This window comes from Bombus pyrosoma, linkage group LG7 (genome assembly GCF_014825855.1).
Source record: "Bombus pyrosoma isolate SC7728 linkage group LG7, ASM1482585v1, whole genome shotgun sequence".
Taxonomy (NCBI): Eukaryota; Metazoa; Arthropoda; class Insecta; order Hymenoptera; family Apidae; genus Bombus; species Bombus pyrosoma.
The window spans coordinates 2,219,822-2,245,936 of NC_057776.1; the positions used below are offsets into that span (position 1 = coordinate 2,219,822).

A 26,115-nucleotide genomic window follows, 5' to 3' on the forward strand; every position below is an offset into this window, starting at 1 on the left:
TTAAAGAAAGAGACCTTCAATAGATGGAAAATTGTGTCACCTACTATGTACTATAAGAAGCGCTATTATAGTTTGAATATTTCATATACTCAAATACAAATATATACAAATAGGCAATCTTTATCAATAATTTCCAAATTGCATTTGGAAACGTAAACAATGAAAAGCATCCAATTTATCCTAATCATCAACAAATGCTCTAATGTTTGTGACTGACGCCATGGATATGTAAGTATTAAATTGTTCAAATAGTTTACAATGTTTTTAATGACTGACATAAGTATTTCGTTGTGTATTTCTTGAGATTGAATGAAGATTATTACAAATTTCTCGATAGGAATGGAAATTGTACTTATTTTCAATCTGTGTCAACGCCTAGTTGTACAGTAAGTACAGAAACTAAACAAAAGCACACGAAATAATAAAAAACGTGATTATGCTAGATTTAATGTATGGACAAAAAGTTTGCAAAAGCTGTTCTTCATTAACTGTGCAACTTATTATCATGTATTGTGCAACTCGCTATCATTTATACTGATCATTCTAGAACTTTTTAATATGAAACAATTTGAAACTTCAAAGATCTTCAAAAACTACTCGACGAAATTCACTTTCAGAAAATTTCAAGAATTTGAAGAAAGACGTAAAAGTGTATGATTGTTATTAAAATACATTGTACTTAAATTTTTTTTAATTTCCTTATAAACTTTCCGAATAATTGCGAATATCACACAAAACAGTAAAAGGGAGAAGAAGATCATCTTTTCAGAAATGTTATCAGTTAACGCATCAAAATATTAGTATTGTTTACGAAATTATCACAGTGATTATTATATTCTGTATTCCCTCTCCAAAACTTATAAGAATACCTACCTAGTATTGTCATACCAAGTAACCAAAATGGAAAAAGAAAAAGGGAAGTAGAAAAGGCAACACGGTAAAGGATTAAAAAAGGGAGTAACAAATGGATCGCATTGTTCATGAATCCGGCCGAAATAATTACGTTACCTGCGACCCAGATTGCAAAGACGGACGTTGTAAAAAAAGGAAATTAATAAAAAAAAGTAAACAAGACTTTTATTTTCCCATTCTCAATCAGTGAACATCCTATAAAAGAAATGCGATTGTTGCGTGTTCCCCTCTTCCCCAATCGCGGAAACGTACGGGTTACATAAACGCAGATACTCGGCCGTTTGTACAATCCCTGCGCCTCTCTTCCGTCTCCATTTAATCGAGGCTTTTTTCCACCAGGTCAGGCGGATCACGACATTTTCTGTCGGCAAGAATGCGTGCTTGCCGGCATTCCTTATTGGCATTACGGAGGAATCGTCGAGGTCGCCTGGTTCGAGTACCACTCCCACAGGGGACATAGGGGAACAGGTACAGAAGGTAGTGTTAGAAGGTGCGGAGAAACGAGTATTGAGAGGGAGCCTACCTTGGCGGACATTTCTAGCGACGAAAGAGGTACTGGTCGGTTATCTAGACGCGAAAAGAGGAACGTGATCGACTGATCGATACAGACTGTATCGCGTTGTAGCTCGTCCAGAAGTGGGTTAACAGTCCTTTACCGTATATATGGGACACGGGCACATGACCAAACGTTGCGCAGAAGTAAATCAAAAGTTTTTTCTCCCTAGGGCTGTAACGTAGTTCTATCGTTACTACCGGTTTGCTTGAGTTATCGTCCTCTTGCTGTTACATTCACCGGTTCTTCAGGATCGCCATTGTCTCGTGGGTTGCAACCCTTTAATCCATTCCACTTAATATCTCCTGTCATCAGCTCAATGTTTGAGAACCGAATTATATAAGAAGCAAACAATTTCCGTTTGTTATATTATTATTACACTATTTTATATATTATGTTATATATTATTACATTATTTGTTCAGAAAGCACACTAATTAATTCTATAAATTAAAAGACAGAAAGATAATGACGTTGCAAATACTATTTTTTGAAATTTATCTTAGAATTTGCTACCATTTATATCATCTTGAAATAAATGAACTTATAGAAGTAAGTAATACTTATATTGGTTTTTTTTCTAAAGGCTCATATATATAGATATATGTATTAAATGCAAATGCACGTTTACATTTTTAGTATTTTGACGATGATGCGAAAGAGTAGTTACGCGAGGAGTTCATCCTGTTTGTCTTTGACTAAAAAAATTGATAACTTGTACAGTGAAATGTGATATAACTAATTGAAAAGATTACGATAGCTGTTGGTTGACTGCTTGAGTTGTTGTTATCATATAATTTTCACATTTGATGTGTAATTTATTGTGGAATTTATCAGGTGAGAATATTTCTGAAAAAAAAGAAAATTTCTGAATGCAAAGGATTTTAGCAGACTTACATGGCGTTGAGGAAATCGTGTCCTCATAACTGGTATTCCAACATAAGGGGTTTTCAGTCATTTTTCAGTCATCGAATGTAACAAATTCCAAATCACTTTAGTTTTAACTGGGAAAAAGACATTCAATGTTTTAACGTATTGCATACTAACTTAATTTTTATCACAGGTGAAATTTCACGTTATGCGAATTTTACCTTAATATCATTGTCCTGTAATAATACCATTGCAATGTTGCTAATCATTTTGTATTTACCTTATATTAAATATAACGATAATAAAAATTACATTTATTTGACTTTGCTGTTTTCTAAAATAAAACGAAATTAGTAGAATGAAATTTTTCTTCTGATATAATTAACATGATTAATTTGGTATCTGCTGTCTCAGAATTACTTATTTGAAAAGCAGAAAATTATCAATGTGTATATTTCATTAACAAGATTATGACATAAAATCATTATTACATATCATTTTTAATTCAGACTTAGCGAGTTCATTGTAAATAGTCTTTACTTATGTTACTTAATAATGAGTATTATGAATTATGTGATAAACTATGATTCCGATAAATCATGAATGTGCTTAGTATGTAATACATTAAGAGAATTTTAGAATACAATTGAAATAAATCATGCATTTAAGAAATGTTCTACCTAAAGGATGCAATATGGTTAAGTCGTGGTTCACTTGTCATGCATTCTTTAAGGGGTATATCAACTGAGGGGTTTTTTATCGAAGCCGATCGAAGATTCCTTCAACGGGAAACTATGTTTTTATACGGCGTAGAACGCGTACGATAAATAGATAATTGCGAAGATCTAATTGCAACCAGGAAGATACTTTATTACAGGAGGTACATACTTTTTAGGGAAGAGTAATTCCGGTATGGCATTTAAATGTTGTTTTGAAATATGATGATAATAATATGAATTGTAAATGATAAAACTACTATTTAGAGGAAGTTGTAAGTTCTTTCTTAAATTGTCTTTTCTTAAATTATTGTACATTAAATTATATTATCAAAAAGTTGTTCAAAATTCTTGAAGTAAAATAACTATGTTAACATAAGTATATTTCTTGATTCCTCCGTCTTATATAAGAAATTCAAAATTTCATTGAAAAATGCAGAAACGATGAAATGTAAGTGATAAAATTACATCGAGAAACGTGTAACTATTCGAAAAAATCGAGTTATTGTTCTTTTTGATAGTAACAGCATTTATTATATAATCAGTTAACTATTTTCTATTGAAATATCGCAGCAATGTAAAGATTAAATAATCAGTCGTAGGATATATAATTTTTAAAGGCTGAAATAATTAACAATATTTACTTAAAATTCAACGCGTATGGTGAACAAATAGCAAATTAATAAAAAATTAAAATTAATAAAAAAATTTCATTTATATTATGAAAAATTGCGTAGTATGTTTTCAACTAAAATATGTAATTATATATATTTCTCGATGCTTTCATTCCACAGAAATTTTATAGTATATAGTTAGATCATCTACCAGAAAGATTAAGGTTAATAACGGAATACTCTGCTTATATAACGACGAAATAGAAAAGTACAGATTATGTAAAGGAAGAAATCAGTACGCAGGAAACTAAGAATATGTAGAATCAATTGATTACATTTAAATTAACTTAAAGACCTTTGTCGAATGTTCAAAATTAGATGCATCAGATGTTCTATTAAATCAATAATCACAATCAGATCTATTATATCGTAAAGGCATTTAGAGGCTTCATACAAATCCTCATTTGATTATTAGAAATTATAGGCAAATTTTGCCCCACAAATCATTTACAATAAATCATACTTTTGATAGTATAGTAAATTTGTAAATGAATATAATGTGAAATGCCCATTCAAAAATATTTTGTTTTTTGTTTTATCGTTATGCCTTTATATTTTCTTTTATATTTGAAACATCATTATGTCGAAGAAGAAATTTTCGTTACTGTTAATGACTGTTCTTACAGCCAGCAATTCCCCGTATGTAGAACCAATATGAATGAGAAGGACAAGAAAAAGAGAAGAAGAATCATGAATGAAAGGTCAATGTTACAACGATACGCTGGAAGATCTCGTAACACGGGATGCGAATGAGAACTCAATTAATTCCAAGATCCAATAGGACATATATAATTAACCAAAATTTAGACTAGAATTCTTTGATGAACTAAAAACAGCACAAAACGAAAAAGCGTGTAAAGAAAGTGTCAGATGAGGATTCGTCGACATGAATCCGAAGAGCAGCAGGCAATCGTTGTTCAACAGCTTGGAACAGGGAAAGAACGATCGGTTTTTAGCGACCGAGAGGCTGCAGAGAAAATTGCACACAGTGATTGGTCACTAGAAGAAGCTGAAAGTTTCGGTGACAGAACGATGTAGCGTTTATTTCGAAATCACTCGGTACATGAGTCTAATTGAACGACTTCCTGCGGCGTCGCGTTAACGGTTAACAGATTTCGGATCCTGACATGACTCGCGACCGACAATCCGAAACGAAGCGTCGACCAATTTTCCTCGCGTTGGAAAGTTCGAAGTGGGAGCAAAAAGAGCATGCTCGGTGAAAAAGAGCAAGACGAAAGGACAGAGCAGGAGTGTGGAGCCAGTTGGAATGAGATATGTAAAGACAAAGATAGATATCGAAAAAAGAGAAACATCGAGAGCGGAGACGAGACGGAGACACAGTGGAAAGTACGGGAAAACAGAGAGAGAGGGAGGGAGGGAGGGAGGGGGCGGAGAGAGAGAGAGGGAGAGAGAACAGGAGAGAAATGGAGTCGCTAGGTCGAAGTGGCGCGTAGGTAAAGGACGCGGGGGAGAGAGACGAAGAGGAAGGAGGTTGTCTAACAAGGATAGGTGGTGAGGGAAGAAGTCCCCCGGAGCCCTCCTCCACCAACTTTATAATTCTTGCGACGCTTTTGGGGAATGAGATTGTCGGCGTAGGAGTAGGGGTACAAAGGGGAGGTTTAAGGTAGTCTGCTGGCGCCAGTGACGTCTGCCGAATAGCTGCTGACTTCCAGACTCCTGCAGTTTCGGCTAAGTGGTTCCCTTTTGCCCCACTTGAACGTCTGTACACCTTCGACCCGCCTCCCCTTGTACCTATCCACTGTGAAGAATCACCGATTTTTATCGATTCATAACAACACCGCTTCAATTCACGTTTGTAAGTACTAGTGCACCGATAATATTGTAAGGAATGAAATTTGCTTCGAAGCATGGACCGACTAGAAATAATACATGTACACTGGTTCATCAAAATATTTGATGATAGAACATTTTTGTGGTCATATTGTACGTGTTAAATATAACACTTTGAAATTTCACTATAATGAGACACGACGATCACGATTACATTTCTAAAATTTGAAACCAATCTGGAAATGTATATAGGAATTACAAAATATTTATTGCCAACGTATATTTTGAAAAAAATTAGTGTAGTTTTATATATCTTGATAGCTAAATAATTAATAAGCTGAGGATAGTGAACTCCATTAATAACAAGAACGCTCGATAATCTTTAATGCTTATACATATGCATGCCAGTTTCTTCATTCTTAAAATATGAAATTAGGATTCACTATAAATACAATGATTTAGTTTAGATATAATTGCGCAAAATTAAGGATTGAGAGTACGAAAAATGCAGTGTTTTCGTACAATAGATAAAAAAGAATCTTATTATTATTGCTAGATTGAATAAAGACTGTTCTTTCCTTGTAGTATAACGTGCATAATATTTCCATCTTTAATTTAATTAACAAAAACCTGAAAAAGACCGACAATGTGAAAAAGACACATTCACTCCTACACCAATTTGACTCCTATCAATCATATCTAAAATTCTAGAAAAAATCATCCACAAAAGACCGAAAACAATTGCAGCAGAAAAGAAATTTATTACTCATGCTACAACTCAACAAGTGCTCAGAGTTAATAATAATTTGGCAGGTGTGGGGAGTGAAATGTACTGTATAGCAGTATTCCTTGTCATCGAAAAACCTTCTATACGATCTGACATCAAGATTTACTATACAAAATAGCAACAAACTTCCCACTGTCCTACTACTGCCTACTCAAATCGTACTTAACCAATAGGGCTTTCACAGTAAAAATTCAAGGCGGAAGTAGTAGCAGGGATTCTTCAAGGCAGAGTGCTAAGACCAATTCTGTATATACCATATATACACAGATATGTCTACTACCCATGACACTAGTCTCTCAACATTTGCTGACGACACGTCCATCTTAGCACTCTGCGAAAGCGCAACAACAGCATCAAAAATACTTCAAGACACACTGGATAAGATGCAAGAATATTTAAAAAAATGGAAGATAAAAGTTAAGAAGGAGAAACCTAACCATATCACATTCATATTGAAAAAGTAGATACCCTCCGGCTACGCTAAACGATAAGAATATACCATAATCGAAAGTAGTAAAATATCTCGGAATATACATACCTAGACGAGAGACTGACATGTAAACAGTGCATACAAAAGAAGATAGAGCAAATGAAAACAACAAGAGAACACGTGTATCGGCTTACAAAAAGACACTCGCAGCTAAATTCTAAAAACAAACTATTAATATCAAAGTTGTCATAAAACCCATCGAGACGTACGACTTCGAACAACAGTTGACAGCCACATTAAAAAAGTAGAATCACTGTAGTCGATAATACTTTGCACATCTGTGAATGCCTCGTGGTATGTTCGTAACGATGACCTCAGAAAAGACCTAGGTATTAAAACAGTCAAAGAAGAAATAGAATGCTTTGTAAACAAATTTAAAGCTTGACTGGAAAATCATTTAAATAGCCTATCTAGTAACCTGTACACATTAAATTTAGACTGCGGAAAGCATAATACTCAAATGACCTGTCCATTACACAGTAATTTAATACTGCTAGCAACAGACTCAAACCCAAACACTGCCCAATGAGACAATCAAACGCTCCTACATCATATATCCTACAGTTTAAAATATTTCGCGTTAATTTTTGAGAAAAGTGAAACATGACAAATCATTTAAATCACTCCCCAATTTCACCCAGCAAAATAATTTCACTCCTCACCGTCTAAAATGTTCTTAATACAATCGCCAGCATGTATCAGGAAATAATCAGAACGGTCGTATAGACATTGATTTTCCTAACTTCAAATTTTATCCTACACACGAAGCGATAAATGAAATGCTGCTGTATGAAAAATTTTTATGACATTAACAAGGGTCGCAAGAAATGAAACTGTGTTCTTTTGCCAACAAAGTTTCTCCGTTCCGCTTTGTCAGTATACTTCGCAGTTTGAACTCTAAGAGTTAATTTGCCTGTGCCTGCCGAACAAAAGAAAAGATTACGGGATCCAGTGGGTCAGGCGAGCCCCGCGAATTTAATCTGTAACCAGAGAGAGGATAAATTTGTCGGTACGACAAGCTAAGCTGCGAATAGTTATGAAGTTGAGTCAAACGCAGGAAAACAAAAACGAACAATGCAAAAAGAACATCGATCCGGAACTAACGGAAAACGGCATTCGCGTTTCATACACCGAACAAACTGTAGGAATGCCGGAGGCGCTAATATGCCAGGGCGTAACAGAGGGGAGGTAGTGTGTTTTTTCGCCACGTCCACTGCTGAAAAATATTTTGCTGAAAGCTAATATCTATCCGGTCCGATATTCATCCGTGTAAATACTATCCACGTTCGTAGAGGCAACAAAGTAGCCTCTTCTGGTTTGCCGAATCTACCGTAGAGTTCAGAAAAATGAACGCGATCCCGCATGCGTCTATGTATCACCATATTTTTCCAGACAGAACACGGCAGTGATAAAACATGTGTTACAATCGGCATGATAACGCAGTTTCGGCTACTCAACTTGCTATTGCCCTTTTTTCTTCTTTGTTTTATTTTTCCTTCCTTAGTGCAACTTTCGTTTGACGAATCACATTTACTTAGAAGAATACAACGAAATGCATACAAGCTTGTGAAAATAAGCTCGAACACTTTTATGCACCTTTTATGAATATACTATATTATATGTGCTATATGAAACATTTTTAAATTTTATTAGCACGGATGCGGGGTTTGATTATCGTGATTAGATTGGTAAAGTTTGAAATAAATCGGAGAAAATATACAGGAATTTCAAGATACCTAGTGCAGATATACATTTCGCAAAGATCACAAAAGTATTTAAACAGGCAACTATTTATTACATTAATAATTTCCAATATTATTATTCATAATTTCAAGTGAAACCACATTTACACCTATCATTTACACTGTTCAATAAGTCCTCCTATAACTTAATGCTTTTATAACACGGTTTTGACACAACACGGAACGAATTAACCGTGTTATAGAAGGATTGACTACATATGTTTGCATTAAATATCTTATAATTTCAGGTTTGCTTTTGTTTGGTTTAATCCGGCACTGTCATCATGACAGTCGTATCACATTATAGCGCTATTGAAATTTCAAAACGTTTTTTGTAACATCTCCAATATGGAGATGAAGGCTTTTTATGGTAAATGTTCAGAAACTTTTGCGGGCTAGTGTCTATGATTTATACGGACTACTAAAAATTGCCAACTTAAGTTGTACTTTGATAAGTCAAATGAGAATGTCTTTATGAGAAAGATTCTTATAAACTTAATTTTTGAATATTATAATATTTCACAGAAAGGAACCGTTTATATTTGTATAGCAATAATATAGTACTTGATCTTTTTGTATGCAACTATGTTTATTTTCAAGATGGATTTTACATATCTTCATTGGTCTAGAGTTTGCAAATGTGTTTTTTGATGTATTGTACAATGACTACAGAAGTGAATTGTAAATATGGGGCATGCAGGACGATTATGATTGTGAATAGAAATAGACGTGTAAATGTGTTTTAAACTGTAATGTTAATAACCTTTGTTAATGTAATGTTAATGTTAATAACTTTCCTTTTATCTGAGTTATAAGATAAAGAAAGGGATTTATTTTTAACCAGGATTAACGTTTGAAATATATTTTTCTGTTTTACGAAAATATCGAATGAATTAATCTGATCGTATATAAAAGTTATGCTGTGAATTCTATGTGTATTCTATGTGTATTATAATGCATTTACTAATATAATATTATTTAATAATAATTTGACATTCGCATCTACTTTTTTAGTATTAATATACATAATATAAATGTTATATTTCTAACTTCTTACTTTATTTTCTTATTTCGCTTTTTGTTATATTATTTTTTTTTATTTTGCAACGTGTTTCTATTTTATTTTCTAATACTGGAAATTATATATTAAAAGATATAATGTTAATTTTATTGGTTAATTTTTAGAATTGCAAATTAATGTTCAAGGAATCACTCTCCTTTCCTAAAGACATTGCAAATTCGACCACTAAAGTAATGTATGCATTAAACAAATATGAATTCGCATCTATTGCTATAACCGAAGAAATTGCATTGCATTATGAAAGCACGAACTGCGCCTAGAAATTGCTAAACTTTTAAATTAAAACCATAAGTTAATGCGTTATTTTAAGAACGCCTAATACATTAATGCAATATGCATTAATATCGTTGAGTCAAATAGCACTTGTGGCCAAGTTTCAATGAATTCCTAAAAAAGCTGAACACTCAGAACTGCCTACGACTTTTCATCACTGAAACGAAACTTTTAGCGAATTGCTTTTCCTGTTCTGTTACTTCAGAAGGATAGTAATATGATAAACGAAATTTTGGTTTCTAAATCACGGTAAATCAATTACCAAACGGTTGTAAAATTTTATTTTACAATAAACAATACTCTTTTCTTTCACTTTCTTTCTCTTCCTTATACAGCAGAACTCCATTTGTCTGAATTTGTCCAAACAATTCATATAATTGGAATTCATAGAATAGGAGCTCACTAATTATCCCCACTATCTACAATTTTTCCTTCATATAACAGGAGTTCAAGTTCAGAGAAACGAATTCATCCAGCAAAAATTCTGTAAATCGGCTATTAACTAAAATTTTGTTTAGATAAATTGAATTCTATTGTACTATATATCACTTTATATCGATATATGTATTTTTTTGACAAAATTTAATTATAATTTAATTATAAACTTATTATATATACATATAATCATTCGTTTTACTCGTAATTACTTTTATCCTTAAAACATAATTAACTTGAAAAATAGTCAAATAAAATCATTTTCATGAGAACAAAATAAAAATTGCAAATATATGTAAAATAAGATTGAAATAGCTTCAAGATTTGAAATTTTATAAGTATTAACTTTTTCATACTAATGCTATGTTATGTGTAACATGTCATTAGATATGAAATTGTAGATAAATCATAGAAAAGCCGTATTCGTTCGAATCAAATATAACGAACGATATCCTAAGATCCATCTGCTTTTATTTAAAGACAAAGCAACAAATAAAATCATACCATATTTTCAATTTATTTTCATGCAGTGAATTAAACCGTATTGTATTTAAAGCTTAATCATTTTTTGAATGCAATCATTTCAACACGATAACTCAGATCTTAAATTATTCTCTTTAATCAAAATCTACTGAAACGTATGCGACAGGAAAAATAATTTGTTTATTTTATTTCTTTCATTATTGGTCTTCAATCGAATGATTTTTTATTCCAATATTATACCTGAATAAATATATTCAGAATTAACTGGGCAAATAATTTTTGAAATATACAAAACGAGAGCGTATAATACGGATCACGAGGGCGAATACTGCGAAAGCTGTAACATGTTCAATTAGAATAATGGCACTTTTGCAATATTATACGCGATGTTTAAAATTCGTGTGTAAAAGTATTACGTATTACTAGGTAAAAAAGTATATTGATACAACTTAGTTTTGGTATAAATCAAATTCACTTCCAATATATTAACTTTAGGATACAAATAGTCAAATAATCTATCGATATTATAATTTAATACTCAAAATAATTAATCCTTAATTTTATGAAACAAGTTTCTTTATTTAAAGTAGGTACTAAAATATTTAAAAATTAAACTTATATTTTTATTAAATGTAGATTTTATTTAGTGTATACTTTATATAGTGTACAGGATCAGTGCTAATGCTTTATTATTCTTTATTATTATTTTGTGTTCACACTTGAAAGAGTACTACATCCTTTTCAGTTTTCTATCATTATCCTTCGTAATATTATCTCACACCTACATTCATAATTTAACATATCCATGCGGTCTACAAATCGCGAAGGACACATTTTCTTAATTTTAATCATTGTTATAACTTACCAAAGTTTCATAATAATTATCACCTATAGTAACTTATTCATGGATAAACTGACAAGAAAGACGAAAAATAAACTAGCGATTATATGGGAAACAATGGAAACGGGCAGTTTTTCCTGGCATCCAGGATGCGGCCGAAGGTTATGTAGAAGCGGGCAGGAGGTGATTCCTTATGAAAAAAAAACTAAGAAAAAAATATAGAACAAAAATTTTTCTTCTGAAATTTGGTTTTTGAGAAATTCAAGTTTGAAAATTTGTTAAGTATGCTTATACCTGGCTAATTACCGACTGGATATGAGTAAACAATTAATAGGATGTTATTATAAATAAGAAAATAAATAAAAAATGTAGAAGAAAATTTTTCCGTTTAAGGCTTCATTTTCATGAAAACGGAATTTGAATATGTTTTGTTAAGGATCGGCCTAGTACATGCGTATGGTAAATTTTCAAATTTATTTTTGTCGGAAACAAATCTTCTGAAAACATTTTATTTTACATTTGCGATCTATTCTCACACGTACAATAATCTTCAGTCGAATACTTAGTCCTATCCAGTCCGCCCAATTATCCATGTTCAAGTATACTTGATAAATTTTTAAGCTCGACTTTTACAAAAATCAATCTTCAAACGAAAAGATTTGCTTTTATATCTTTTACATACTTTTTTATAAGAAATCACTTGGTGTCCCCTTGAGATAGCTTTCAGTCGCACCTTCCATGTACAGAATAAATATATATATGTCGGGTTAACATTTGAATTTTTGCGCAACAGAAATTATATTTACACGTATAAATATGACTTTTACAAAGTTTAACGAATAATAAGTTTAACGAACGCTATTAATAATATTCTTGAGTTCAAACGGATCCACGGTCAACGGGAAAAACTCTTTGTACATTAGATTATGTTTTGAAACACTAAATGACGTTAGCTGTGACGCACGGTTACTTTCTGACTGACAGACCCGACGATATCAGTAAACTCTCCAAGGTGATCACAATAAAAGACTGATACGATCACATTTGTCAATTGCATATTGATCAGGGATATCAACAAAATTCCAGGCGCCGTTACTAGGCAGATCCGCGTAGAGCCGACATTGCTCCTGGTCGGAGCTTATTTGTTAATACAACGTGTGTCGCTCAATATCGGTACTTTTTCTGTTAGGTAAAACGTTCATCCCGTGACCGTGGCTACGTTCGGCGATCAGATGTGTCACCTGGAGTCCAAGTATTGGGGTTCTTCCCAAAATTCGAAAAGAAAGGCCCGATATCCCTACATCTTCGACATATACATAAAGTTACTTACACTCATATTCTTCCACTGTTTAAAATACTATAACTTTTTTAAGATTGGACCAAACGACTTAAATTCTTTTAAGAAGTTAGATAGATTAGTTTACTGGATCATGTATGAAAAAAATGCTGAAAAAATTAAAATTGCAATCGGTCGGAATCGCAAACAAAATAACAAAGGTTATCTTTTTACAAAGTTTGTATCTGTCTGCAATTAAATTTTCATAAATTTAGACAATACGTTTTGTGGATTTATGTCAATTATATAATTATATGTTGAAAATCTCGTCGAAATCGGTTAACGTTGTTATGAACTAGAGTATTAAAAATGCTGAAAATTGCAGTTTTTCACGACTTTCGGCTTATAAGTGTAATAAATTTAAATTCTTACATATTTCGATACCTGTCGCTTGTTTCTGTATCAACCAATTTCGATGAAATTTTCAGTATGTGTACAACTAATATTAGTCAACAAAACGTATTGTTTAAATTTTCAGGTTCAAATAAAAAGGTTGTAAAATGTAATTTTTTTACTATTATTTTTATTATTATCTTTACTATTTTCTTTGCGATTCCGACTAATTATAAAATTATTCTTACACATGATCTAGTAAACTAATTCTTTTAACTTCTCAAAGAAGCTCGAATCGTTTGGTCCATTTTTTAAAAAAGTTATTCTGTTTTAAACAATGGCCAAATATGAGTGCAAGCAACGGTATATCAATAGACAGGATGTCTCATTTGAATCTTCCAAAGCAGATATCTCGAAAAATATGAGAAATATAATAAATTGTTTCAAGCGATAGTTGTAGCACATTAAGCGACACAGATTGTACTGTCATGTGTTTGACCTTGTGATGACACTAAAATCTTTCATAGAGTAACTTTGAATTTTTAAATTGGAACCTATATTTTTAAGTATAATACATCACCTTACGGTTGACGTCGTATATTTTTAAAACTTTATCTAAATACAAATTTGAAATACCGCTGGCATTAGGGCAACAATATATACATTGCAAAATGGTTACGCGTTCGGACCTTGTACATCATATTGGCTCTAAAGAGAGCAGATTTTGTTTGTATGTGTATGTTTCACTGCAATGATATGGTTTCTATTGTAATAGCTGTTTGAATTCTCGGCCATTGAGATCATCTCGATCACATTCTCATTAGTGCACAAGTTTATCCGTTTTCATTTGGTAGATTGTTTTATATGGGGCTATTTAAAGAATCATATTTATCAAGTTGAGCTAACAACACTTGAAGATATGAAACGTAGGATTGTTTATACGTATCAAAATTTATCAGCTGCAACACTGAACAGAGTAGAAAAATCCTTCGTAAGGCAGATAGCCGAGGAGATGTCCTTACCTCCAACAAATTGAGGGGAGATAGTTTCTATATTCTTCACTCAGTTTTATACTTTACGGATAAATTCAACGTGTTCTTCGTTTGTTCTAAAGCGGATACTAAATGACCACGAATCAGAGAATACTTCTTTCAGGATGTAATGTAATAACGTTCGGCTGTATAAGAAAAAAAAACTACTAAAAGTAGGTATACAGTATATTTATATAAATATTTTCATCTTATCCATAGTAAAAGTACTTATATATAATACCAATTAAAAAAAAAACTAGATTCTTTTTTACCATACTTCCCCATTTTAATATAAATTTTTGCTAGACTCTCCCCTTTCAGAGAACACCAAAAGGATTAAAAACCACATAAAACGCGATATAAGTGATAAAGTTCAAAATTTAAAATCTTTTAAAGAATATGCAATGGCACCTCTTTCCGCCACTAATAGCCATGTTGTTTATGCAAAGTTAATCTTTGAATAAGGAGAAAAAGTAATCTTTTAGGATAGCCAGTAGAAAGAGAAGGCAGGTCACGTTCTGCTTCTTTAATACAGGCAAAGTCTGCACGACAAAGTATTGTTCCTAAACAAAAGGATGGCGAGAACATTACTTTCGTATCCATTAACGCGACAAGCAGACACAGAATGCTATAATTACACCGCACACTTGTGCATGTCGGAGATTAAAAGGCGGCACGTGTATCGACCGAATAAAAAATTGTGTTAACGCATAGTGACAAGTAACAAGAAACGATTTCATCAAGAAATCATGTTATACCTTTCTTCTCTCTAATCAGTAAGAGAAAAGGATGGTTATGCAGAAAAATGAGTTTTTAATCCTCCTATTTTACGTGTCAACGAACAATACTGGCGCGTTTTCGAGCCTCTATGCGCGACGAAATCACGGTGGGTTACAAAAACAAAATCGCAACAAATTCCGATGCGCAATCAGCGTACGTGTTCCGAGTAAAAAGCGGCAGAGTCGATCGTAACATAAGCCCCCAATGTGTCATGATTTTCGGAATTATACGAACGCTCGTTTAAAACCAGCCCGATTAACGCGAATCAACTTATTAGTGCTCGATATTCGCAAATCAGAATTACAATTCGTTGGCTCTTTTTCACCTTTTTTTTCATTTCGGCATTCTCGATGAACCTAGCTGAATGGAGCCCAGAGTACAAATCGTTAGCGAAAATCCGTCGCATTTTTCGCACCCCATGTGTTTAACCACCTTTCTTCAGATATCACGCTCTTAATCTTGAATCATTGATTAATCGCCAACGGTTGAGCGAACTGTATGGATAGAATGAATAGAATGAATCCTAAGTTTCGGAAAATTCCATGATATTTCTCAAAGTAACCCTCTTTTCTTTTCTTCTTCATATAAATCATTCTCGCTTCTTATTGAAAACAGAGTATCTAGTGATAATTAAATTGGCTCGATTGATAGGAAGACATGAAGAATGAACTCAATATGTTTAATATTACGAAGATGAGTAATTCATAAGTTATATTTGTTTTATTTAATAAGAGAAGACACAAATTTTATTTTCATATGATTCATATATCTCTTACATAGCGTTTTTGATTTGGAACAACATATTATTTAGTAAAATTTAAACGAGACGAAAAAGTAAGTTAAATATTTACTAGCTTAAGTAAAGCTAATGGTGGATTTATACAAAGTTTTAAGATTAAAGTTCTTAAATGGCGATATCTACATTATTTAGTAATCGTTTTTGCAACTAATTAATAATATGTCGATATAAGAATACTAGAAATTATGTATTATCATTTTTTAGGAAGATAAATGATATATTTGTTGAAAAATAGAAACTTTCTTTATAATCAAATAATAGGGACTTTCCTCTTTATTGTCTCTCCTACGGGGTTACAGGACTTCCTTTTACATCTAATACACGCTTTGACACAACTCCATACAAAAGAATTACGCCTTACAAGTATCTTTACATCATACATCATACAAAGTCACGGAGGTGTTTGTACACTTTTAGAAACTTTTGATGTATATATTATACAAAACACTTTGAAATTTCACTAGTAGTATAACGAGACACGACTATGGTGATTATATTGGTAAAATCAGAGGCATATTTGAAAATGCATATACGTAGAAGTTAATACGTTCGTCGTCCAGCGTGATTCGGCTAAGTTTCCTGCGGGGCCCAAATCCGACCGGGGCGACAAGCTGGAAGTCGTCGTTTATCGCCTTCTATTCATTGTTTATCGCTTTCGATTCATTGTACAGAAAAGATTATTTATTTGGAGAGTATTCCGAAGGATCTTATGGCAGATATCTCAGATCTTTCATTTACTCGAGAAGCATACTTGTGAGACGTACATCAGTGATTTTTTCATCCTCAAAATGTTCAGCAAACGGTGTGAAAATATATTTGAAAGTGAGGATAGTAGTGATGACAGAGTCTACAACTATCGTTACAAGTGCCCAAAATCACCCCAAATGTGTTTGGAATGTTCATACAAATACCATGCGATATAGAATAATGTAATATATTATCCAGAATATAAATTAATAAAAAGTATGGTATAATGTGTTTTTAATATTTTTATGTTGTATATCCTATATATAATATCGTATATTTAATTAACTCGAACAAGAAGAGCGTCACCATACTTTGGTGACGGGGTCCCCACGAAAGTATACTCGTCGCATAGGTATGTGCAACGTGGCGACGAACGTGTTAAAAGACATAATATATTCATTGAAATATACTTCGCAAACACTATCAAAGTACGTATTTGAGCAGTCAATTACTCACTATATCAATAAGCCATAATATTTAGTAAGACTACTTTTATCAGTAACTGTATGTTTAATGCTACTATTCGTAGTGGATATACAATAACATTTTATTAAATGTATGTTTGCAGTAAATGTCTTATAACTTGTACATACATTCTCGAATCGGTTTCAAATATTACTATAATGACAATAATTGTATCTCATTTCAGCCCTAACGAAATTTCAAAAAGTTTCGCATAATGGGCATAATGTATCTATAAAAAGTTCTGTGGTAAGCATTCAAATACTTTCGTGCGCCATGTATATTCAATGTGACATAATGAAAGAGGTGAACATTTTTCTGAACTACATTTTGTTATTTTAGTAAGCACTTAGGTATTTGAATGGGGTATGGGGTATGGGGTAAAGCTCTCTTAACTGCTTCAGAACCATGGACAAGATATCTCGCGACACAATATCGTTCGTACGTACGAGGGCACAGACGAGTTATTCCGCGACACAATATCGTTTGTATGTACGATGCCACGGATGAGTTATCCCGCGACACAATATCATTCGTACTACGCCACGGATGAGATATCCCGTGACTCTGTCTTTCTGTAATTACAACTCTCGTCCTAATAAACTAACACACGAGATATCTCGTCCGTAACGTAGTACGAACGATATTGTGTCGCGAGATGACTCGTTCGTGGCATAGTATGAACAATATCGTGTCATGAAGTATCTCGTCCGTGGTTGTGAAGCGGTAAAAGGTGTTGCTAACTATAAAAATCACACAGAAAATTGTTTCTACATATCCCCTGATGCTTTTCAATCATGTAAAAAAATTTCTTCGATCCAAAATGTATGGCGAAATTTTTTTTGCGAACAGCAAAGCATCGTCTAACAGAAAAAGTTAAACGGTTTGTTTATACATTTTTTCCATGCACGTGTACAAATGTTTTCGACATAATTCGACGGCGAGCGAAATGTAATTGTTATCGAGCCCAAGTCAATACCGATTTTGGACAAAACACAGGTGGATACGCGGTGCTATATAAATGTGGTGGCACGTACGAAACATCATATAAAAAGGGTGAGCGTGTCGGCCGCAGAGAGGACAAGGTACGAGGAAGCGATTTATTAAACACTGTACCAGTGAGCATTGTTATGGTACGGTTGTGCAAATATTATTTTACCTATACGGCATTCAACGTTATCCACAACCGCTGCTCGCTACATGTCGTTATTGGACCGACTTCGAGCTACACACATTAGCGAAGATTTCGGTCGATAGAAAGAAAAAAGGGAAGAAATACATGAACATGCAAACATATGATTGGGTAATTTAGTATTTTCCTATTGAAAGATATCTATGTGCGAAGATATTGCGGAAAACGAAGAAACATCTAAGCACATGGACGTATGTACAGTAATGTACATTTTTTCACAAGTATTAGCACACCTACTAGTTTTATACAAAATGTGATAATTAATTCAGATTATCAAGGAAGAAATTAATGAATCAGAATTAGGATACAGTTGTTATTCGGTATACATATGCAGGTCGTAAAAATTTGTTAAAACTATGTGTAAGAGTTATAATAATATGTATATGTTGGCCACTACAGCCATTATTATTTGAAAAAAATTCCAGCTAAATTAGATAAGGAACTTCAAAAAATTTATTCGGCATTTGAATTCGCATTGTACAATCATTTTTCTGATAACAATAAATGGTACCATATCAAATGGTAAAATATCAAAATTGATCAAAGCAATGATTGAAAAATATGACAGGTATGGAGAACGAAAGAATTAATTTTATTACACTAAAAAATGTATTAAATTGTTATTATAATGTATCATATTATTATTTCAAACGAGATATGTGACAATTATTAAAGTTTTTGACGATTTCTCAATAACTTTTCAGGTTTCCTTAAGTTTTTGTAAGTGTTATAACAAGTTTTGTGAATGAGATTGATTAGAAAGTCAGTTTAAAATGTAAATTTTCCTAAACATATATAAACTGAGCATTTATGAATAGTACTTTACTAATTGACGATACATGGGAATTTCGATTATCAGGATACTTATTAATAAAATGATGATTAATAGAGAATTTGGTAATAGTTTCTAGTATTTGGAAAACGAGAATAGAAATTAAAAGAAAAAAAGAAATAAAAAAATAGAAACTATTATATTTTTATCAAAATTCCTGTTCCCGTTCAATATTGATATTTAGAAAATAATCTAACATAAATGAATATAAATATGTATCTCATATGTAAAGGAATGATGATTCCATACAGCTCGGATAATAAAGTGAGAAGTTGTAGCTTGTGAGTTTCTGTTGCACAAACAATTTTTGCAATTTTGCCTACAATAGGCATACTTTATCAAATTCGCTCCTATTTATTTGTTATGTTATCTTAGATATAAATATAAACTTGTTATTGTTATGCAACAGAATTTCTTAGCATTAATGACCTGCAAAATTGCGCTCTTAATTAGAGAATCTAGAAAATTAAAATGTAAGTTACAGAAAGTATACTATTTATTGTAGGAAAATTTATTATTGAGAATTTCATCGGTATCACGTACGTGATACAAAAATCATTTTAAACATTGCATTTAAAAATTAATGGAAAATAGTAATTGTCCCCCATACAGTCCTGATATTGCACCGTCCAATTATCATTTGATCAAATTAGAAAGTTAAAAAAAAAAAAACAATTTAGGGAAAAAGCACAATATTAACTCTTAAGAGAATTAAGTATATAAGTAATGGAAAAATATTTTAATAAACAAAAACGGAAAATTGTATAGCCTCAGATTAAATCAATGTTTCGACATATAGTCTGAAATAATAAAGGATATTAAACTGAATATTAGTAAACTTAATAAACTTATAAAATTAATAAATTTTAATTAAAAAAGTCGTTTCTTTTTCTTCGAAAAATTCACACAAAGCTTTTCACCTGACTAACCTAATAGATAACATATTCTTTCAGACAAATAGGCCAGAAAAACTGATTAGATGTAATTTCTTCATTGATAATCTTTTAATGATTACATGTTACTGCCTAGCTTCGTTCCTATCCAGGAAGCTAAAACAGATTATTCTATAATGATTTTCTAATAGCATGTCTTTAATAGTTCTCTTGAGGCTAAAATTTCAATTGAAAATTAGTAATGAATGAAACTTCTGTTCCTGACCTTTTTCTGAACTTGTCATACGATAAAGTTGTCATAAAATTATATTGTGATCTGATTTATCATTATTTATATGTTTTATCATATTATTTTAATTATAGTTATTGTCTTATAACGTATATGCCACATAATGTAATCGATGTTCAACTCCACTGTATTTTCGTTAGAGCAAATATGATTTATAGTGTAAAATATAGTATTAAAAGTGAAATAAATATTACAGTTATTATCCATAAAAATATGTTATAGTATACAAATGAGACCTTTCTGCTTTTTATTGAAATTGTTCATCCTTAAATATTGATTTTTCTGTCTGACATGAATTCATGAATTTAAATTATTGACAATAAGATAACTTTGAGTACAGATTTTTATAATCGATGTTTATTGTATTAGTTACACTGAACAAGTATTATTCGTTATAAAAACGATGAAAACAGGAAGGAAATATTTATTCCAAAAACTATAATCATCAATATAAAATAATTTATTTATATAGATACCTTTAATTTATAGAAAATAAAATTTGACAATATTTTACAAAAATTAGTTTGTATTTCTCGCGCTTTAAACGTTAAAATCAAATCTGCTTTAATCGTTTGCAAAGAATTCAATATACAGGTAGGTTATTATTTTTACAAATATTAGGTATAAACGTGGTAAATATTCATAACGAGACTACAAATAAACATACATACTCACATGCATTTTACTTTTATGAAACAAAGACAAACATCGCAAAAATTGAATTTACGCGTACAAATTACTATTTTTATAATTCTTATATATTTCTAGTGTATAGTTTGTTAATATAATTCAAGTATATGTATTTATAAATAGACGCTTACTTTATTAAAAATTGTATCAATTGGTATTAAGGTTTCAAATTAATAATATATATCTTTCAATTAATCAAACCATCTTTAGTATGTGATACTTGAAATTAATATGATATACAAAATTACATTTTCAAATGTCTTGAGGAACATTTTTGTTATTTTACTGCATTTTGTTTCTTTATTAAATCGCCATTTAACTGATAACCTTATAAAATTGCATTTCTTATCTAAACAACAGATTTCAAGATTGAGCAAGGATAGGGAAAAAGACAGAACTAAAAGTCATTAACGCAGTAACTAACCAAACTATTTAGCATGTACATATTTTTAATGATCTCAAGTAATTTACATTATACATGGTTTTTTCCTTTCCTCATCATCTTTCAATTATTTTTATACGTCTTCATGCATAAAAATTTATGCAAAGTTGTTATATAACTTCATTAAATTTCTCTATGTGACCAGCAAAATATTGTTTGCATATGAAGATTGATAAAAAAATACTATGAAAGAATTGTGTTCTCTCTTAAAAGATACTTTTAATTAATTTTTAACAATACTATTCGAACTATTAACTATTGAAACAGCCCTTAGATTTAGATGTCGGACTTCCGCGTTATTTCATTTGCGTTTCATCTTCACGCTTCTAAATAATTTCTTGATGCGTAGTCATGTCATTTTATGACTATTGATAAGAGTAAATGACGATAGGCCCATAACAATAAAAAAAATGTATATCTTTATTAGTCTATTTACCGGGCACAACGTCCTAGACATAATAATTTCTTTATTTCGAAGTGCGCCATTTTTTTACATGTTAAAAATAAGAGGTTAAAAATTTTTATTCCTGCTGAAAATAATTTATATCGCATTGAAATTCGCAAGGATTTAAATTGACATACACAACTGAAATTTATCTTTATTCACTTTTAAAGACTAAAGATTTTATTTAAATCTAGATCTCACTTTAACAGAAAGCGGGACTTTTGGCATGTTAATAAAACCTTTAACATAAAATTGAAACGAGAAATGCATATTAATAATTAATCCTTATTTTCTTTAATCTTAAATTTTCCAACGATAGGAAAGTATCATTCGAAAATAATCCAAAAAACATAGAGGCGTTAAGATCCTATTAACAGGTTAAAAATGAAAATATTATGAACGAAAGAGCTACTGTTTATCTCATAGGCGGTACAAGTGTCATTTGTAGTAGATACTGTAAAAAATCTACTTTTTTTTTAAATGTTTTTAATGGAAAATTCCTAGTAATTTTTTATCATTCCTCATGTTCGACGTGTCACAGAACTGATCTGTATAATTCTTTGAAATAAATGATACTTGACTCACCGATGAACTGTCCCTCGGGCTGTCCGTGGAAATTCTCTTGTCCGTCTAGTAATGACGATGACAAGGACGACGGGGGTGTCGAGGGCAGTGGGGTCCACTGCTAGTGAACCCAAGAGGGAGAAGCAGCAGGAGTCGCCGCGTTGGTGCTCACGTAAACTCCTGCGGGCGCGTTTCCAGCCGTCGTGCCAACCACGTTGTTTTGGGACACGGTACCGTTCTGACCAACGTTACTGTCGCTCACTTGGATCGCAGCCGTGCCCATCACACCTTGCTGGAAGTTAAAGTCTAACGTCCCGTCCATTGACAATTCGTGTTTGATCACCTGAAATCGTTCAATGTTCAAGATTAGTATAAACCAGTAATTATAAGTTTCGTATAATTCACTTTCCATTATCCCCTTAGTATAATTGTAATCGATTGAAACATTTCTTGAAAATGACGAATGTCTTTTTATTTGTCCGTAACAAGAAACATTCAATGATTTGGTCAGCTTTGACGCATCGAGTAGATGGAACAATGAACTGATATGAATGATATTTTGCGGAAAACTTGATCAGACAGAGTTGAAAATATACTGTTTCGTGCAGAAGCGATTATGTTTTAACACGATTGAGATTTTAAATATACAACGCGAAATGTTCACAATAGCTGAAGACATGACAATTAGGTACTAAGAGAAAACGATTTGACGTTTTAATGAAAATCTAAAGGTGTAAGAATTAAATTCGAAAATATGTTTACAATATATTAATGAATAGGCACAATATACGTTACTTTTCTAAAAATATAGGTCGTATTACTAATTTAATTATCCTGCAAAATGTGTTATGTTTATATAAATATAATTAAAAATTCATAATTAAATTGCTGCTTGGTAATGAAAAAAATACAATCAACAGAGTAAACATACAGCTAACAATTAACAGAGTAATAAATGTACGAAAATAAAATTCTTTGTCACATTAATTTTCTTATTTCACAATAACTGTGTATAAGATACTTCAAAGATTAAAACAGAAATTAAATATGAAATTACATTAGTTTGCATAATTAATTTAAAATTTATTTGCATAATATTATCTTCTGAAACCTATTACGCTTTCTTGTTAATCAAACAAGGTTATTAAGTATTAAGTAAATGTTATTAGAAAATTGAAAATGAATTAAAATTAAACATTCACAAATTATAGAAGGTCGTGTAAGTATCAATTAAAGAAATACAAAGAGAAAGTACTTTAAAATTTTAATAAAACTGTAAAGTTTCCAATACTTAACTATTTTCTTGTGAATAATTTTACAAATATTACATTGATCACTAATGGTACTTGCTTTTTATCATTTAAAGTCGTATGAACCAGAGCCAGAGTTATTAACAATTATTTTGTTGACTTGTTTTTTATTAAAATAAGGCACATATGTATTCTCGTATTTGCGGGAGGCTTGTTTTAAGGTTCCTAGCCAGACGTTGTTTTTGAAACAATCGCTCTAAGGTGCTCACTCTAAGAAGCACGTTTACAAATATGACCTGCTGTTGTAAACAAAATTGTGTTAAAAACGTTGGCTGAGCGTATTTCCTGATAGAAGATTATTAATTTGAAGATATCAATTCAATAATTATTAACTTTAAGCTCCACTTTGTGTAATACTTTTTTACGCAAAATTGGACGATTTATCCGAATTTGAGAAAAAATATTAGACATCCTATTTAAAAAACTGAAGATGACCCTAATATCTCGTTAAAAAATAAAGGTAACAAAAAATATATTAGGGTACTGTATGGCTTCCTAGATACTATACAACTTCTGTTTGAAATATGTTTTCGTACAACGAGTTATATATTTCGTCACGTTAGAAGACTCACCCTCTTTATATATCTTGTTTCATTGTTGAACGAAAATTTTGGTTCTACGAAAATAATCTTAAAACTATATCTGAAAACTATTTCTCATCACAATACACAACTTTATCAAGAATACCTTGTTAACCGAGTAAGGCTATTTTCGCAATTTTTAGAGTAAGGTACTTATTATAGGATCATCATTGTTTCTTCAAACAATAAATCATATACCGACATGATTTCGTACGATAACAGCATTGAAGAAGATATTTTGAAGAAGATTGATATCTTTAAGTATCTATTGATTACTTCTTTCATATATTTAATGAAAAATATCCAATTGAAATAAGGGTGCATCATTCACTCTAGCAACCTAATTTAGACATATTTACCTCAGAAACAATGTTAATTATAAAGTCCACAACTTTATGACTTAATTGGATATCTATAATTCTTATACGGTATAGTTTCAAGTAATACCCATAGCAATTGTATAATATCATGGGTATATTCTTAAATAATATTGAAATCTATTGAACAGAGTTAAAGATACAGTAGTAAAAATAAAATATTTCTTTGCTTTCGTGAAAAAAGACAAAAATTGGCATAGCTCATGTTTTATATGAAATCATAAATTTATATGAACATACATCCTCTAATACTAGTAAGCAGACTACGGATGTTTATGCAAATTTGTATTTTTATGAATTTGATTAAAAGAAACGAAACTTAAGCAGTGATTTATAATACTTAGTAAACATAATAAATGTCATATTTTGAATATTTTATGTATTTTTATAGATTATACGCATTCTGCGTGTCTCTGAAATTTCTCATAAACGCATAAACATCCGCGATCTAATAATAAGCAGAATATACAACAAAACGCACCTCTTCCACATTACAATCGAATCCACCGTGTAACGATTCGATATTAATGTTCAAATCGTCAAGGAGCGTCGAATTATTGAGAGCTCCCATCAATTGTCCCATCATTGTGCTCGGTGTTGAACCACATGGTGTGGGTGTTTGCGGTGGACTGGATCCCGTTGCTCCTGTTTGCGACTGTTGTTGTTGTTGCTGCTGTTGTTGCTGCTGGCACTGTTGCGTCTGCATCATGTACTGAAGAGTTTGTTGCTGATTGTTCCCTAATGCCGTGGGACTTGGTTCACTCTGCTGATATGACGGCGACATTCCAGCCACTGGACTCAAGTTCTGATATTTTTCGAGGAAAAAGAATATAACCGTTGAAAATAGAATTATTTAACAACGAAAGTGTGAAGTTCTTTGTTTTTATATAATGGCAAAATTTTGTAAAATTAGTTTTAAATGAAAGATACCAAATATATCTGAATAATACACTTGAAAATAATAGTACTGATGGATGTTTATAAAATCTAATTTCAATAGATTAGAATAATCTATTACTTAAATTTGTTTTATATGGGTTTATGAAGTTATTACTGACGACAATATGAGCGAAGGGAGATTTACTAGTTAGATCTTGCTTAATGAAAGTATGTCTTTCGGAAAGTAGAAAAAGTCTGGAACTTACATTTGAAATCATGTTTTGTTTGTTACGTTATTAAATCATTTAATTGCATCAATGTGTTAGATTATTTATTTCTGTATAGGAGTAAATACTGCAAAATTGATCTTAATTAAAGGTAAGGAATGAATAATTAGTGTAAAATCAGCATTGATACGTGCTTATAAAATTGAATTGTAACAGATAAGACCAATTTATATGTCGCTTAAAAATATATTCTTGTAGA

General features: G+C 31.5%; 1 protein-coding gene across 3 annotated transcripts in view; it reads right to left on the reverse strand.

Moving 5' to 3' along the window:
* Positions 1 to 26,115, reverse strand: part of LOC122569522 (forkhead box protein O) — a 299,531-nt gene that overhangs the window by 91,712 nt on the left and 181,704 nt on the right. Inside the window, exons 6-8 of one of the 3 annotated variants that reach the window (XR_006317493.1) lie at positions 25,232 to 25,555; positions 22,504 to 22,825; positions 1,060 to 2,313 (exon numbers count right to left, since the gene is read on the reverse strand). Coding sequence is in view for 1 of the 3 variants with exons in the window: in XM_043730681.1 (XP_043586616.1) it covers positions 22,604 to 22,825; positions 25,232 to 25,555 (546 nt within the window). In the remaining 2 variants the exon portion in view is untranslated. Of the gene's footprint in view, positions 1 to 1,059; positions 2,314 to 16,844; positions 22,826 to 25,231; positions 25,556 to 26,115 lie in introns of those variants that run through there. The other 2 variants (XR_006317492.1, XM_043730681.1) reach the window with 2 other exon arrangements.